Here is a 16,034-nt window from a genome sequence, read left to right on the forward strand (position 1 = left end):
TTTATGTTTGATATCAGTATTTGGAAACCATTCTCTTAAGGGAAGGCACTCAATTCTTTTGCCTCAAGTATTTTATAAAAAGAACTAAAACATCTGGCAGGAAACAACTGATATGTGTTTATGAGACTCTGGGAGAAGAACTGATATGTCTTCAATACATAAGGTTCTATAAATATGATAAATTAGCTGTACATTATTGGGGAAGATGTCAAGAATGTCACCAGTTCTCCAGATCAAGGAAGGTATGCAGGGAAGTTCCATTTTGGAACTAAAGGAATCCCCAGGGACCATCAAAGTTCTGTAGGAATGAGAAAACCCACTGTTGCAAATCAATATCCAGGGCTCTTCTTTGGGGTACAAGGGAAGGTCCCCTCCTTTCTTGAGCTCTTCATCCTCAATACCGTGGGTAACTCATCACACAATCAAGAGTCACCAGAGAGGCTATGTCACTGGATATGTTGGCATGAATAAAACAAATGTTTCTGGCAGGGTCCATAGATGACTAATTTTAAAATTACAATTCAAATTACTAAAAACAAAACAAAACTAAAATAACTCAGAATGATAGCTGGTAGAAAGCAAGAATATTTAATATTCAGTGTTCAAGGATATGCATACTAGCAAATACACTCTCAAGACTTGATAAGCACTACTTTATAACTCATATTTTTAAACATTTACTCCAGAATTATAACCCAGGAGCACAAAGTTTATTTACTCTGTAGACAATACTGTTCAAAATGCTCAGAGGCATTTATTTGGTCTTTTTCTTTTTTTTTTTAAAACATAATGATTTGTCAGAAACATTTATTCAGGGAAACAAAGATATCAAAGAAAATATTTGAAATAATTTCCAACAAGTTATAGGTAATCAGTATCCACATCAACACAGAATTCTTAAGTGTGTGGTTTCATAATTTTAAAGAAATGAATATTCCACAAATTCTACCAATATTAGTCAATATACTTAATTACTTTGATTTCCCTTAGTTTGACAAATGAAAAGTACATGTGAATAATTTCAAAGTTTACAATATTATCTCTAATTAATCCAAGTGTATATCCAGGTCCAAGAGCCAAGTCTTCTTTGAGTTGTCTGAGACCCTTTTTGTGAAATGTCCCAAGAGCACTGAAACCAGAATTTTTAATGTATATATATGTGTGTGTGTATATACAAATATACACACATATATACTGTATACACAAACATACATACATACACATACTCTGGAAAGTAGAGAGTCGTCTCATTGTCCATCAAAAACTCAATGGTAAGACTGCAAGAGAAAAAAGGGGGGAGGTGTCAAATTCTAGATTTTGTTCAAGTTAGTGTAATCAATACTGCCACTTTTGGTGGCTTAAAAAAATGTACAGTAATGGACTTACTCTATATATTGACAATTAACAATTGGAATCACATACCAATATTAGTCAGAAAAATCGAACAACTAAAGTCTTCCTATCTTTTTTGGGGGGTTATATGGAGATGGGGTGGAGGTATGAAGTCTGAAATGATCTAACAGTAGTATGTGGTGGGACATTTCCCAAAGACTAAATTCTCTAGTGAGAAAAAACTACTGAGTATGCATATAAAACATTCCCTATATGAAGCCCATGAAAGGCAGTATGGTAGGTATGGTGACCAGAAGGATTGTCACCTTGGAGTTATGAAAATATGGGCTCTACATCTGACAGAAATCGCTACATGACAGAGGCTAAGTCACTTAAGTTCTCAGTGCCAACAGATAGGTAGCTGAGGACAGTATAAACAACTAAAAGCCAATCTTCTACAGGAATCAACAACCCTCTTAATTCTAGTGTCTTCCCTCTTTTCATTATTCCCTATCTATCCTGTGTAGTTTATACATGTGGTTGTCTCCCCATCAATTGTGAGCTCACTGAGGGCAAGTACTGTCTTTTTCCTCTTTTTATATCTATCCCCTTACCCCTGAGAATAGTGCCCGACACATAGTAGGCACTTGACAAATGTTTATTCACTGACAGATGAAATCACAGATACAAATCATCTCTATCTTCTTCCTGCTTCCAATGGAGTCCATGAGACACCAAAGTTAAAATATAAAAACCACGCTATTTTGGTCGTGCTTCCAATTAAATGCTTTTAATAAAAAAGTATTTTGATTTTTTTAGTTCATTTTCCTTTTAAATTGTTAACAGAGAAAAGCAGTACTTGCCCCAAGAATTGGAAACTTCTCACTAGTACTTTATACTGGAACCCTCCTCTCTTCAGTTCTATAGTGGAGGGGCAACAATACAGTACAGGGTTCATCATAATATTTTCCCTCCTGCTTCTCCTCTCCTAACCCATCCCACAAATAAATCCAGAATTCATAAATATTGCCCACCCAAAGTTCCAACAATGGCTGGAAAGAAAATACTCTTCAACTATTTTCTTGTAACTATCACAAAATATTAAGTTAAATACTCACATGGTGACCACCAGGCATTGGTGGAGCACCAGTAGGTCCAGAAGGCACTTGAAAAGGATTATTAGGAGTAAGATAGAGTCCTGGTGCAGGATATGATCCCATAGGTGCAGGAAATGGAGCTGGTGCTGGTGGTCCCCATGCTCCAGGTGGAACAGCTCCCCATGGAATAGGTGGTGCTGTTGCTGGTGCTTGGGGAGGAGTAGGATATGGCCCTGCAGATGGATATGGCATATTAGGTGTAGGGTACTGCCCTCCCATTCCTGGTGTCCATGGTCCAGAAGACATGGATCCCCATGGCCCTAGGGGACCAGCTGTAGCTGGATCTGTGGGTGTACCATATGGTCTTGGAAGCTCTGGAAAAGGCATATTTGGTGTAGGATATGGCCCTGTAGGGCCAGGACCTGGCACAGATGGAGTTGGATAAGGACCACCAGGTGGAGGACAAGATGGTCCAGAGGGAGGAAAGGGTGCTGGCGGTCCAGGGGGTGGTCCAGCAGGCACTGAAGGATATATTCCTGTGGGTGTAGGTCCAAAAGGCACACTGGAGGGTGATGCACTTGGTGGAAGTCCAGATGGCACAGAAGGTGGAGCATTTGCACTATTCCAAGGATTGGAACCTGGCCAGGCCTGTGGTGGTTGACCAGGTTTTGTACCGCTCACAGTGGAATTTTTTGCAGGCGAATGTTCTGGTAGAGCATCTGCCAACTAGAAAACAAAGCAGAGCTGTTTTTACTATCTTTCTCAGTAGATAAATGCAATGATGAAAAAATCCCATCAACATTATGGTATCTTCTAAAGTTATATAAGGCATCTACATTAGTAGAAGAATTGTTTAAAAACACCACCACCACTACCACATTAAAAATCTTAACACAGTAGGTACTTTTTTAAGTAAAAATTTCCCAGAGAAATCTTTTAGTTCTTTTTAACATTTATTGTAAGACCAAAGAATAATAAAACATCTTTTTGAAATGTTTAGATGGCTGCAAAGTCATGATAATGTGTGTTTCTTAAAGGAAGTCCAATTAATTACTCATAAATAAATGTTATAAAAGATAAAATAGGTAAACTTACTGAAAATTCATCAGACATTTTCCTGAAAAACAAAAGAAAAATATTTCAGGGGCAATTCTTAAATAAGGAGTAGGATTTTTATTGGAGGTCAGTTTTGCTTTATAAATATGATTTGCTTATTGTAAGAATTATATACTTAAAGTTTCAAGATGAGGTCTTAATATCAAAATGAGATCTATTATGTTATCATTTCTATCTTTACTATTTCAAAACACCAAAAATGGTCTCATTTGTAAAATTTTTACAAATAAAACCATCTTCAGTGCTGAGGAGGTTGGTCTAAATGAATTAGAAGTTTCCTTCAAATTCAAAATGACCTTGTGATATCTGATGTTTACCCTAAGCATACTTATCCAGCCTCCCAAATTTTGAGGCATTTTTTTACATTAAGATAATTGAATAAAAAACAATTCACAACAAATACACTTCTAGTAAAGACAAGAAACTGAACAGAAGCAGAACCATCTAGGTCCCACTTAAATCTACAGAAAAGATTTTATTAAGAGTACTAAGCCAAATAATGATCAAGAAATTCAAAGAAAAACTACATTATTTGTATACCCATCCAGCCCTTATTTGCACCAGGGGTCCTCCAGAAGAGGAGGAAAGGGAATAAGCATTCATCAAGTGCCTTCCCTGTGCCAGGTGCTTTACAATATCTCATTTGCTATTCACAACAACCCTGTGAGGTAGAAACTATAAGGAAGGGATACAGATAGAAAAGCTGGGGTGAGAGCAGTGCTTTGAAGTCGTCTAACAAAGACCAGCATCACTATGAGGACACCTGGACAGCCTGCAGCACTGAATATTAGGAAGTCAGAAGAATGGAGTGCTCTAATGAGAAATTCCCAAGTCAGTCAGATACCCGGGAGGATAAGAGCCTTGAGGATTAGGAGAGCTGAGGCAGGTAGAAGATGCAGAGTAACTGCAATGCCCTAGGGACTCACAAAGTTTCAAGGGAACTAACCTGAGCCTTGGAGAATCTGGAAAATACAGGCAGGCAAGAAAATTGCCAGTACTCTTTTGAGTCCAAAATCTAGTGGAATTATAAAAAGTCAGTGGTAGTAACTCAGGCAATATGGATCAAGAACAAATTGGGCCCCAAAATCCTATCCAAAGGTTCAGGAGCATACGGTATCCACCCTTGACACAAAGCTCGAATTCAGGAAGGATGGAAATAGAACAGAAGAGAAAGAAATTTTATAATTATAGGACACAACTCCAGAAGAAAAGAATAACTCTTTAACTACAAACAAGACCTCAGATAAAAGAATGGAAGAAACGAAGAGACTTAAGAGGAAAAAGAATTATTAAACTAAATAAGAGTTCTAAAGAGTTAAGAATGGAAAGGAGAATAAAACCACTTAACTACAGCAGAGGACAAACTTTACCAATGTAACAGATGTCCTAAAAATCAGAGTGTACCAAAGGGAAATCAACAACTCCATACACAAACAGAAATACCACAACAAAATTAGAAGATTGAAAAAAATATTTTTTTTGAATAACATTTTATCTCCTATAGTAACCTGGAAACAGGTCAAGGAGAGATAATTTAAAAATTGTTGGGGAGGAGTGGTCTGGCAATCCAAGGCAGTTCTACCAGATACAGGAGGTGACCGAGACCTCTACAGCAGGTACCAGCTACCCACCCGACCCTATATAGACACTGCAGGTTTTGCCACTGCTGAAGTAAGCCCTAAGCTGCCTTATATTTCCCAGAGGAAAATCACGCTTTTACTGAAGAAGGGATGACTCTAAATTTTTAGACAATGTGATAGATTACAGCACTTCAACAGATGCAAAGCTCTGAGACTATTTAGACTACACAATATTTCCCAGACTTTAGACCATTTCTAAGTTGCAATTCACTTGACTAAGACAGTAGTGATAGACAACAGGGTCATTAAACCTATACTGATATCTTGGTACCATGCCAACTGCCAAGAGTGTTAATGATTAAGGGATATAGACCCTGAATGAATTCTTGACCTGACAGGTCCATTATAACTGAAAGAATCATACAACACATCTTTGCAGGACAATTCCAGGAACCACACACTCTTTTACACAGAATGAGATGCTACACTCCCGAGGACCATATGCCTGGCTGGTGTCAGGGAGGCGATGCTATCATCACATAGCTCTTAGAACACTGGAACTCTAAACTTTTCCCAAACCTCTCCTCCAACAGTAAAAGTAACTCAGAAACAAGTTAATACACGCTTTGAGTATCCAGTTTGTGAAAGAAATTACACAAAGAAAATCTACCTTACAACCAACTCCTTCACTGAAGCTGTACCATGCCATGGTTCCAACTGCATGATCCTATATTCTGCTTGCAGGAAGAGCCTAAGTGGTGAAGGAAGAGCTTAAGACTTCACTTAGCAAGCACCACCAAAGGCCCTTCTGCAAACATCTTTAGTAGTGATAGTCAACCACAAACCAGTGGACTTTCTGAAGTTTAGGAGTGTCAATTAACTGGGACTGTGGTACTCTTTTACCATGAATACACTTTGTGTAAGAACAGAAAATGGATATAAGAACCTTACCAGAAATTCCAACCCATAGCGTTAATACAAATGAATGCTGTCCACCTCCAAATTTAAAGCTAACACCTACATTTGTGATCCTATCTATGTCTGAATATTTTATTCCTCAATTCTGATTAAGACTTGATTTTTATACTTTTGAAAATTAAGCATTTCTTTCATAATGAAATCAATTCAATATTCTCTCCCAAGCTTGTCTCCTACATCAGTGTATTTTAAAGTAAATGCAGTGTAAACAAAATCTGAGGACCCTTCTGGCATAAATTGCTTATCTTGGGTGAAACTGGCTCCTCCTTATCAGAAAAAAAGCCAGAGTTTTTGATTCAGCTTTGACTTTTGCCTCTAAAAACAAAGGACTGTTAAAATGGGAAAAAGAAAGTGAAAGTGGCTTAGAAATGTTTCTTTAGTTATAATAATTTTCCTTTTTAAGATACTTCAGTAGAAGAGGTAGGCAAGCAAAAAAAATCTTGAGTGAGTTCCTCTGATAAAAGTTTCATTTCTAAGATAATATATACGGACCTGATTCAAATCTATATGAATAACAGCTATTTATTCCCGCAATGGACTTATTTTATGAAGTTATTTATTGATTCCTGTTTGGTCCAGTCTAACTTTAAGGGAGTCATTACTTTGGTAAGGTTTAGCCCAGGGGCGGAGAACCTGTGGTCCTCTAGGTCCTCAAGTGTGGTCCTTTGACTGAATCCAAATTTCACAGAACAAATCCCTTTAATGAAAGAATTTGTTCTGTAAAACTTGGACATGGTTAAAAGGCTGCACCCAATGACCTAGAAGGCCACATGTTCCCCACCCCTGGAATGTCCTGTATTAATAAGTCTTTCCCATTCTTTCTTCTAGAAATCTCACTTAGTTTTTAGATTTTTTTTATCAGATTTAGATTTTTTAAAATCTCATTTCCTTTCTTCTAGGATTTTGATAAGTGGTCAAAGAATATGTGCTAAGAAAAAAATTAAAGCTATCAATACTCATGTAAAAAAAAATTCTCCTAGTCACTAAAAATCAAAGAAATGCAAATTAAAACAATGCTGGGGTTTCATCCACCTCAAACCCAAGAGATCAGTAAAGATGACCAAAAAAACCCATATACTATAAGGCACTCCTAGTGAAACTGTGAACTGGTTCAATAATTCTGGAAAGCAATCTGGAACTATGTCTGTAAAGTTACTAATTAGTGCACACAGTCTGACACGACAATATCACTACTTTGTCTATACTCTAAAAAAAAAAAAAAAAAAAAAAGCAAAGGACCTGTGCACAAAAAATATTTATACAAGTTTTTTGTGTTGGCAAAGAACTGGTAACTAAAGAGGTCTCCATCAATTGGGGTGTAGTTAAATTATAGTATATCAATGTAATAAAATATAGGTGTTCTTTAAGAAATAATGAAGGGAATGAATTCATAGAAACCTGAGAAGACTTATATGAACTGATGCAAAGTACAGTTGAGAAGAACTAAGACAGCAATTTATACAATACCAAGCAAATAAAGCCAAACAAGAATTCCACCAATGCAACGAATGACCAACCACAATTCCAGAGGACTCATGCTACCAACCTCCAAATGGAGGTGGTGGAATCAGGATGCAAATAGAGATGCAATAACACAAGAAAAGAGAAGCATAAAGACAGGCAAAGAAAGCTAAAGTGTTCCTGTTTGTTGATAACACGATCATTTATTTAGAAAATCCTACAGAATAAGCAAATAAACTAATTAAGACAATTACTAGCCTTAGTAACAGCAGCAGGTTACAAAATAAAACTACACAAAATAAAAGCATTTCTACATAGCAGTAAGAAAATCCATGAGGAAACACAAAGGACTTCCCATTCAAAAATAACAAAAATCATAAAAGACCAGAGTTAATTTGCCAGAACACACTCACTATTGATACAGATACAATCCTGGTCAAAGGATAGGAAGAGAAAGTTTTCAAAAGAAGAAATGAAGGATGTCAACAACCATATAAAAGAACTGAAGACAGAAAAGTATGACACAGCCAACCACAATCTAAGGAGTTCCATAGGAAACATTTAAGGAAATAAAAAGATCATGAATCACATATATGTTTGCCTTACCTATTTTTGTAATCAGGTTTATTCTAGATAATCTGATAGAAATTAAGGAGAAAAATCTCATCACCCTTGTGCAAATTAGTCCTATATTCATTAATCAAGAGTCATTTTTAGGAATCTCTGAAAGTATATTTTGGGAAAAAATAAATTTTGTAAGCCCTCCCAAAAGTCAAAAAAACCCAAACTCCAAAACACGGAGTGCATCTATTACTTCATTCTAGACCTTACCGTCCAAATATTAACAAAAAAAAAAATAGTTGTTCTTTTATTTGAATATATGGAATATGATAGTAATAAAGTATATGAAAGCATATTACAAGCACTTAATGCTGAGAAACTTTTTAAAGTCATCACAATATTTCTCAATATGTCTGAGAGATTCTCAGATTAGTTCTCTTTCTGACCAACCTAGAAAAGGTAAAAGAATTCATTGAGGGAATTCCATACTTTCTTCACTCTAAGCTTTAAAAAGAGACACTGTCATCGACTGGAAAGAAAAAAAGAGAATATTAAGATCAACTGGCATGCCATCAGTTAAATCTACATGCTGGTTAAATGTAACTCTATGAATATTGACATCACAGAGGACTTCTGATACCTATCTGTTTAAAAAGCATGTTGTGGAATCACCAGAAAAATGTCACTTTCAAAAGCATCTAAAAATGGAAAATAGCAAACATTCACACTAGCTAAAATGTCAAATAACTCTTACAACTTTCCATGCAACCTAAGCTTCCTGGGTATGGGAAAAAATGCTCTAATTCTATTCTAAAAACTACTGTAGATGGTCATCATTATGCTACTGTCAATTATTATAAAATATTTAGGAAAATGTGGATTTCTCCAGTTAGAATGTCAACATAAGTCATGCTAGATGAACATTTGGATAAAAGTATTTTTGAAACAGATAATCATTAATTGAAAAGTGCCCACAGTAGAAAGGCAGCATACTAGGTGTTTGAATATAATTTATTTTAAGCGTGCTAGTCTTTGTCTATCTCCTCCGTAAATTAAACAAAAAAAACCTAAACGCTTTTGTGGATACATTTGCTTTTAAATCACATTCATTTCTTTTTTTTTATCTCTCCTCTCCCCAGGGATCCATCCCTCATAACCAATAATTTTTTTTTTTCAAAAAGAAAAAGTCGAGAAAACAATTAACATCTCGAAAAAAATCTGACACTGTATGCCACCTTTGGAAAGGTAGGGTAGTGAGATGTGCTGTTTAAATTTTTTAAAAAAATTCTAGACTGATTTTCTTCTTCTGAAGTGTATAATGACACATGAATGGTACTAACACATCCATGAACTGGCCCAATGATTTCTAGAAAATAATTTCAAATTACACAAAATAGTCCTTTTAAAAAAACATTCTCTTTTATTCACTGATACCAGTACTTAGCATGCTCTATTCTCCAAATCTCAAATATGCAAAAATACTTGTAATAGTTTTTTGTATTAGGAAAGTTCTGGAAGGAAAATGGATACTTCATCAATTCAGGGATGACTGAACAAATTGTGGTATATGAATATCATGTCATATAAGAAATGATATCATAACATAAATGTTATCGTAAGAAATGATAAATATGAACAATTTGGAAAAACTTGGAAAGATATATCACGAAGCAGAATGAGAATAATTTATTTGATGACCACAGTAATGGAAAGGAAAAAAATCTGAAAGATTTAATAATTCTGATCAAAGTAACCAATGGAAATAAGAGAGGGACAGTTAAACATGACTTCCTCTACTTGGCAGCTGGTTGACCTTATGTGCAAAATGAAGACTATACACTGTTGGTGGAGGAGCAGTGAATTAGCTGTGAATTGATCTACCCAATCTAGAAAGCAATTTGGAAGTATCACCCCCAAAACAGATAAACTGTATTTACTATTTGAGACCCAGCTATAGTACTAGGTAGAAAGATGTTTAATAGTAGATCTTTTTGTGGTGGCAACAAATTGGAAGTTCAGGGGATGCTAGTCAACTGTCAAATTATAAATTTACAAAATTATAAAGGGCAGCTAGGTGGTACAGTGGATAGAGTGCTGGGCCTTGAGTCAGGAAGATGTGAATTCAAATCCAACTTCAGGCACTAGCTGTGTGACCCTGGACAAGTCACTCATTCCTGTTTGGCTCAGTTTCCTCAGCTGTAAATTGAGCTGAAAAAGGAAATGGCAAACCACTCTAGTATCTATACTAAGAACACCCCCCCCCCCCCCCAAAGGGTCATGAAGGGTCAGACATGACTGAAATGACTAAATAACAACAAATGCTGGTATATGACTAAAACCTTGTATGTCACAAGAAATGAGAAAAGAAATGTGCTTTTTTTTTTTTTAACAAACTTGTTCAGTTGAATAAACTGATATATAGAATGAATGCCTAGAACCTGTAGAATAATCTTAATAATAATAATACTATAAAGAAAAACTACTTAAAAAACAAAAAACCTTGATCCAATCACTATTCCAGAAGACCAGTGATGAAAGATGTTATGTACCTCAGAGACATGAGGCATTCAATCAAAAAAGATTTTTCAGATGTGGAAAATAGAGGATTTGTTTTACTTGAGGATTTACAGAGGATTTCTTTTACTTGTATTTTAACAAAGCGTTTTTTATGGGGGCTTGCAGGATAGGACAGTCACTGTGCAGTGGTGGTTTGTTTTTTTTTTTTTTTAAATCCTCAATAGCTAAAAAAACTGCAATGAGACTAATTTAGAAAGACAATACAAATTTCTTCTGAAACATACTATATTACATGTAACATTAAAAACTCCTATTGCACTGATTAAAGATGACAATTCAGTCACTATTTCTTTTAATACTATAACCACATACCAATACATTTATTTACTTATGGGTATTCCAATGTGTCACCATAGCTCTGGTTTTCTTTTGTTTTGGGGGCACATTTTTACAAACTCTGGAAGTTGAAAGCAATCTTAGAAGCCATCTATTCCAACCCATGCTTGAAAAGAAATTCCCTACTACATCACTAATCACTCCATCAACAGGAGACAGCATCTATAATCGTACTGAAAGTCTACTATATATCAAACACTGTTTTGGGCACGGGGCATACAAATAAAAAAGTAACAGTCCCTACCCTCAAAAATTCTCATCACCTATCTCCCTGACTCCACAATAAACAAGCATTTTGTTAAATGTCATATACCAAGAACCATACTAAATGCTAGGGTTAAAGAGAAAGGCAAAATTAGGTCCCTGACCTCTAGGAACTTATATTCTAACAGAAGAGACAACATGTAAATATACAGGTATATACAAAGGTAAGGAGGCAGAGCATTCCAGCCATGAGACAGCCAGTGCAAAGGCAAAAAAGAGATGGAAGATGGAATGTCATGTTCAAAGCCAGTGTATCTGAATGGTAGAATGTGTGGAAGTCAACTGTGATTAGACTGGAAAAGTAGGAAGGTGCCAGAGCTTAATATGTCAAATAGAAGAGTTTATATTTGATCCTAGAGGGAACAGGAAGGCACTGGAATTCAGTGAGCAAGAATGTGACATGGTTAGACCAATACTTTAGAAAAATCACCGTGGCAGTTGAATTGAGGATAGAGAGAGTGGAGAAAGCTATTGCAATAGTCCAGATGAGGTGATTAAGGGCCTATTCTCCATGCTGGGACCGTATAATAATCTTCAGCCTTTTAGAAACCTTAACTTCCTTTAAGTTCAGCTGAGGAAGCATGAAGACTTTCCAAATGCTCCTGGTTGGTGACAATCTCAAATTCTTTTGTATTTACCATACCTCTGTAAATTTATGTCCTTTTAGTAGACTATAAGCTCCTTGGAGAAAACGATTGGGGGGGTGGGGGTGGCAAGTGTCCCTAGCACCTAGAGAACCTAGATCTAAATATCACTTCTGATGCTTACTTACTGTGTGACCTTAGGCAAGCTGCTTAAACTCCCTGACTCCTCAGTTTCCTCATTTGTAAAATGAAGGGGTTGGACTAGATGGCTTTTTAGCCATTTTCCAGCTCTAGATCTGTGATCCTAGTAGGCATTTAATAGAGGTCTACTGAACTGGTTTTACTTAGCTGAATTATTTCAGCATTTTGATTGTGCTTTCTTAACATTTTAATTTCATACTTAATACATATTAAGCTCTGTTCTAAATCCACCTTCAACAGTAGTTAATAATGTTAAAATGAGAGCTCAAGCTAAGAAAGTCCTAAAGTAGGGTTTGCAATCTGAAATCCATGAACTTTTTAAATTTTTGATTACTCTATTTCAATAAAGTTGGTTTTCTTTGTAATCCCGTGTATTTTATGCATTTAAAGACAATATTCTGAAAAGGGATTCACAGGTTTCACCAGACTGACAAAAAAGTTCATGACACAAAAATGGTTTAGAATTCCTTTCCAAGAAGAAAGGAATCCGGAGAGAATTACTTTCCTCAACATATAGAGGTTTTTCAATACAAAGTGCTTTTCTAAGGCACTAGTCCTGATCTTTTGGAAGTATCAAAACCTTTCACTTTAAAATAAAATTTGAGCTGAAACTTTATGATAGGATTTATAAAGTAGCCTAAAAAATGTTAGTAATGATACTAAGAAGCATAAAAAAAGGGGCAAAAAACCTACTTTCAGTCCATTTTTATTCACATTCTAACCAGGGCACAGAAACTATTAGTGAAACGGATGTGGTTGGTTGTTAACAGTGTTCTGTAACTAGGAAAAGTAGTGGATGGGGTAGTTTATCTCTGAAAGATGCTTTTACAATAATTTTCAGTAGTCCAGAGGGCTATTTCCATTCATCAGATTTTTAATTTAAAAAACATGAACATTCTTTTAATTCATGTTTTAATTTTTAAACAATTTTGTAAAAAGTGGTAACATAAGACACACTATCCTTTGAGATTTCCAAATAGTAGGCAGCTGTTGTCATGTTTGCATTGTTCTGTATTTGGGCCAATGAAGCTGATGGACGCTTGTTTCATCCTCTGAGTTTTGGTTATTAACATTTTTGATTTCCTATCTCTGTAGGCTTCCTAATTTTGTCCAATTATTCACAATGACCAGTGGTGCTAAAATCTACAGAATACAAAGACATCAATTACTTTAGTAGTCAAGATACTGACAGAGTGTAAATGTCATTGCAGTAAGCATTTACATAGACCTTTAAGATTTACAAAGTGCTTTGTAAATATTATTTTATTTTATCCTCATAAAAACCCTGGAAGGTAGATGGTAACCCCATTTCACAGATATGGAAACTGAGGCAAACAACAGTTACATGACTTCCCAAGGCTCACTTATTAAGTATCTTATTAAGTACTTATTAAGTATCTGAGTCTGGATTTAAGTCAAATGTTAGATATAACACTACTAGAAAACTGAATTTTCAGTATCTTCTAATTACATGTACCCTGATACAAGCTGGAAGCATAAAGTTTTGTTTAATGTCATAACTTCTTTTAATCTCCCTCACAGCTATTATTCTTGGCAGAATCTCAGAGTTCTGTGGAAAATACAGCTTAAGAAACACTAGTTTAAAAGTTAATTTAAGAAACAGGCCTTGACCTTTGACCCAGAGATTGGTCAAAGATATAGTGACAAATAATAAAAAGAGATCCCATGAACACCAAAATATTTATGGCACTACTTTTCAGACTATCAAAGAAGTGAAAACAAGGTGCTCATCAACTAAGGAATGGCTAAATTGTGGTACATGAATGTTACTGCCTTTAAGAAAAGAATATTATAAATACAGAGAAGCATAGGGAGGCACATGACCTGATATAAAATGAAGTAGGCAGAACCAAGAAAATAATATGTAAAACAATGGAAGGAACAGCAAAGGAATCTGAATTCTGTTAAATGATGTAATGATGAAGTTTGGCCACAAAGAGTAAATATGAGAATGCACCTGTCTCTCTTAGGGGTGAGGGGGAACTGAGAAAAGTTATGGGTGTGGAATTGTGCATGTCATATTGGACTTGGCTGATGTGTTGAAGAGTTTGGCTCATTCTTCTTTTTCATTCTTTGTTGTAAGGGATAGCCCGCGGGAGGAGAGTGGAGGAATATATTGGTAAATTGCAGAAAAGGATAACAATAAAAATGAAATACCATCGTTGGCACCCATCAGCCACAGAAACCGACATTCTCTTAAGAACACTGCTTAATGTTTATTGTGTACCAAAAGTCTTTGTACATTTTCAATCCCTTTAACAGATTACACTAAGACTTATGGTAAATCCTTTATATCACTTATATTTTTATCTGTGCTGCGTACACAAAGTTGAAAAGATCAATGATTAAACTGATTGCGAACATGTAATTGCTAACCCTTCAAATTCAAAAGAGGATAATAAAGAAACTGAAAGCTCTTTTCGTCTAGCCCTTAATACAGTCTCATAAATCGAGGGTATCAAAATACTACATTACTTGTTGATGGTAATGGGTTATTAAAACATCCGAAGAGAATCTAAAGAAACTAGGAACAATTCAAAATATGAATTTTTTAAAAAAACTGCTTCCCAGAATGAGTCCTTTTCTATTTCTAACTGGCTACAAAAGCTAAGGGTAGGGGGCATCTAAGCATCCGCAAGGGGATGGATAAAGGGAGGGCACGGTGGCCACGATATGCCAAGGACACCACTCACCAGTCCCCCAATTCCCCCCTCCCCAAACCCAGCACAAGAGGAATAAACAAAAAGTACCTGAGGGGAAGGGCAAAGTGAGAAGAGAGCCGCAGGTCCTGGGTCGCGGCCAGGGACCTTACCCGATGGATTCTACAAAGGGGAAGGGGGGAGGGGAAATTACCTGCTCAGGACCTTCCGCCTAGACGTGCCTCTGACGTCACGAAGGCTAGAACGTCACCGCTCGTGACACCTCTCCCCCTCCCCCCAGGCCCCGCCCCTCCCCCCCAGCCTTGCCCCACAATTAATTCTCTTCCCCCGCCCCACCTCGGCCCTGGAGCTCGACCCCGACGTTCAACCGAAGCGCAGTCCCCCGCGGCCGAGAGGAAGAGAGAGGCGGCGGATGGAGCTCCGCCACGGCGCGCCTCCCGCCTTCGAGCCCCTCAGCCCGGCCAGAACCGCGTCCCCGCGCCCCACCCCCACCTAGCTCCGAGGAGGCCTCACCAGACAGGATCGGACCCCAGACCGAGAGGCCAGAAGTGACGACGGCTGGAAGGAGGCGCTGATGACGAAGGGTGAAAAAAGAGGGCGCGAGAAAGCAGAGGAAGCAGAAACAGCAGCGGGCAGCGGCGGCGGAGGCAGCGGGAGCACACGACTCCTCCCCCTCGGCCGGAAGAGGAAGCGGCCCGTACGGCGCCGGCGCTGGCTTCGGCGCTGGCCCCGCCCCCTCCGCTGCGCTGACTCTATTCTCCCCACCCTCACATCCCTTCCCCGGGGAGGCCCGAGGGAGGGGTTGGGAGCTAGGAGTCCGGGCAATGCCGCTACGACTGCCTGTCCTCAGCTTCGCGGCAGCGAGTGCGCTTGCGCCTGCCCCCCCCCCCCCCCCCCCAGCTTCTGGCGGGGCTCTGACGACAACCGGGCTCCTCGGAGGGGTGGGGCTAGAAATTCCTGCCCTAATCGGGACAGACTGCAAATCCAGTTTGGGCTGTGCTGGAACCGGCTGCTACCGGCTTCTCCGAAAGCCATTGTTAAAATTTCCATCAGCGGCTGTACCTTGAGAATCGAGGCTGCGCATCAGGGCTGGGTTTCGTTGTTCTGTTGATCCCCTAGACTTAGGAAAGCTGCAGGGAGAAACATGGACGCACATTGAAAGTGAAGGGTGGTGGGGTTTTGGTTCAATTTTTTTTTTTTTGAGAATTGGTTAGATGTTCTCTAACGTCCAATCCTCTTAAAGGTCACGCCTGAACAAAGAGCTTG

General features: G+C 37.8%; 1 protein-coding gene across 4 annotated transcripts; it reads right to left on the reverse strand.

The window, feature by feature from the left end:
• Positions 1–567: 567 nt before the first annotated feature.
• On the reverse strand, positions 568–15,421 carry MAPK1IP1L (mitogen-activated protein kinase 1 interacting protein 1 like). Of its 4 annotated transcripts, XM_072629798.1 has the most exons (5): positions 15,282–15,421; positions 14,859–14,930; positions 3,525–3,546; positions 2,451–3,155; positions 568–1,277 (listed from the first exon to the last, which is right to left on the reverse strand). In XM_072629798.1, the coding sequence occupies exons 3-5, from the start codon at positions 3,540–3,542 to the stop codon at positions 1,266–1,268; spliced, it is 735 nt and encodes a 244-aa protein (XP_072485899.1). In that variant the 5' UTR covers positions 3,543–3,546; positions 14,859–14,930; positions 15,282–15,421; the 3' UTR covers positions 568–1,265. The 4 variants fall into 4 exon arrangements, with proteins under 4 accessions (XP_072485899.1, XP_072485898.1, XP_072485900.1 ...); XM_072629797.1 differs by lacking the exon at positions 14,859–14,930 and having other exon boundaries at positions 15,282–15,397; XM_072629799.1 differs by lacking the exon at positions 14,859–14,930 and having other exon boundaries at positions 15,261–15,370.
• Positions 15,422–16,034: the final 613 nt, after the last annotated feature.

Source organism: Notamacropus eugenii, chromosome 1, assembly GCF_028372415.1.
Source record: "Notamacropus eugenii isolate mMacEug1 chromosome 1, mMacEug1.pri_v2, whole genome shotgun sequence".
Lineage (NCBI taxonomy): Eukaryota > Metazoa > Chordata > Mammalia > Diprotodontia > Macropodidae > Notamacropus > Notamacropus eugenii.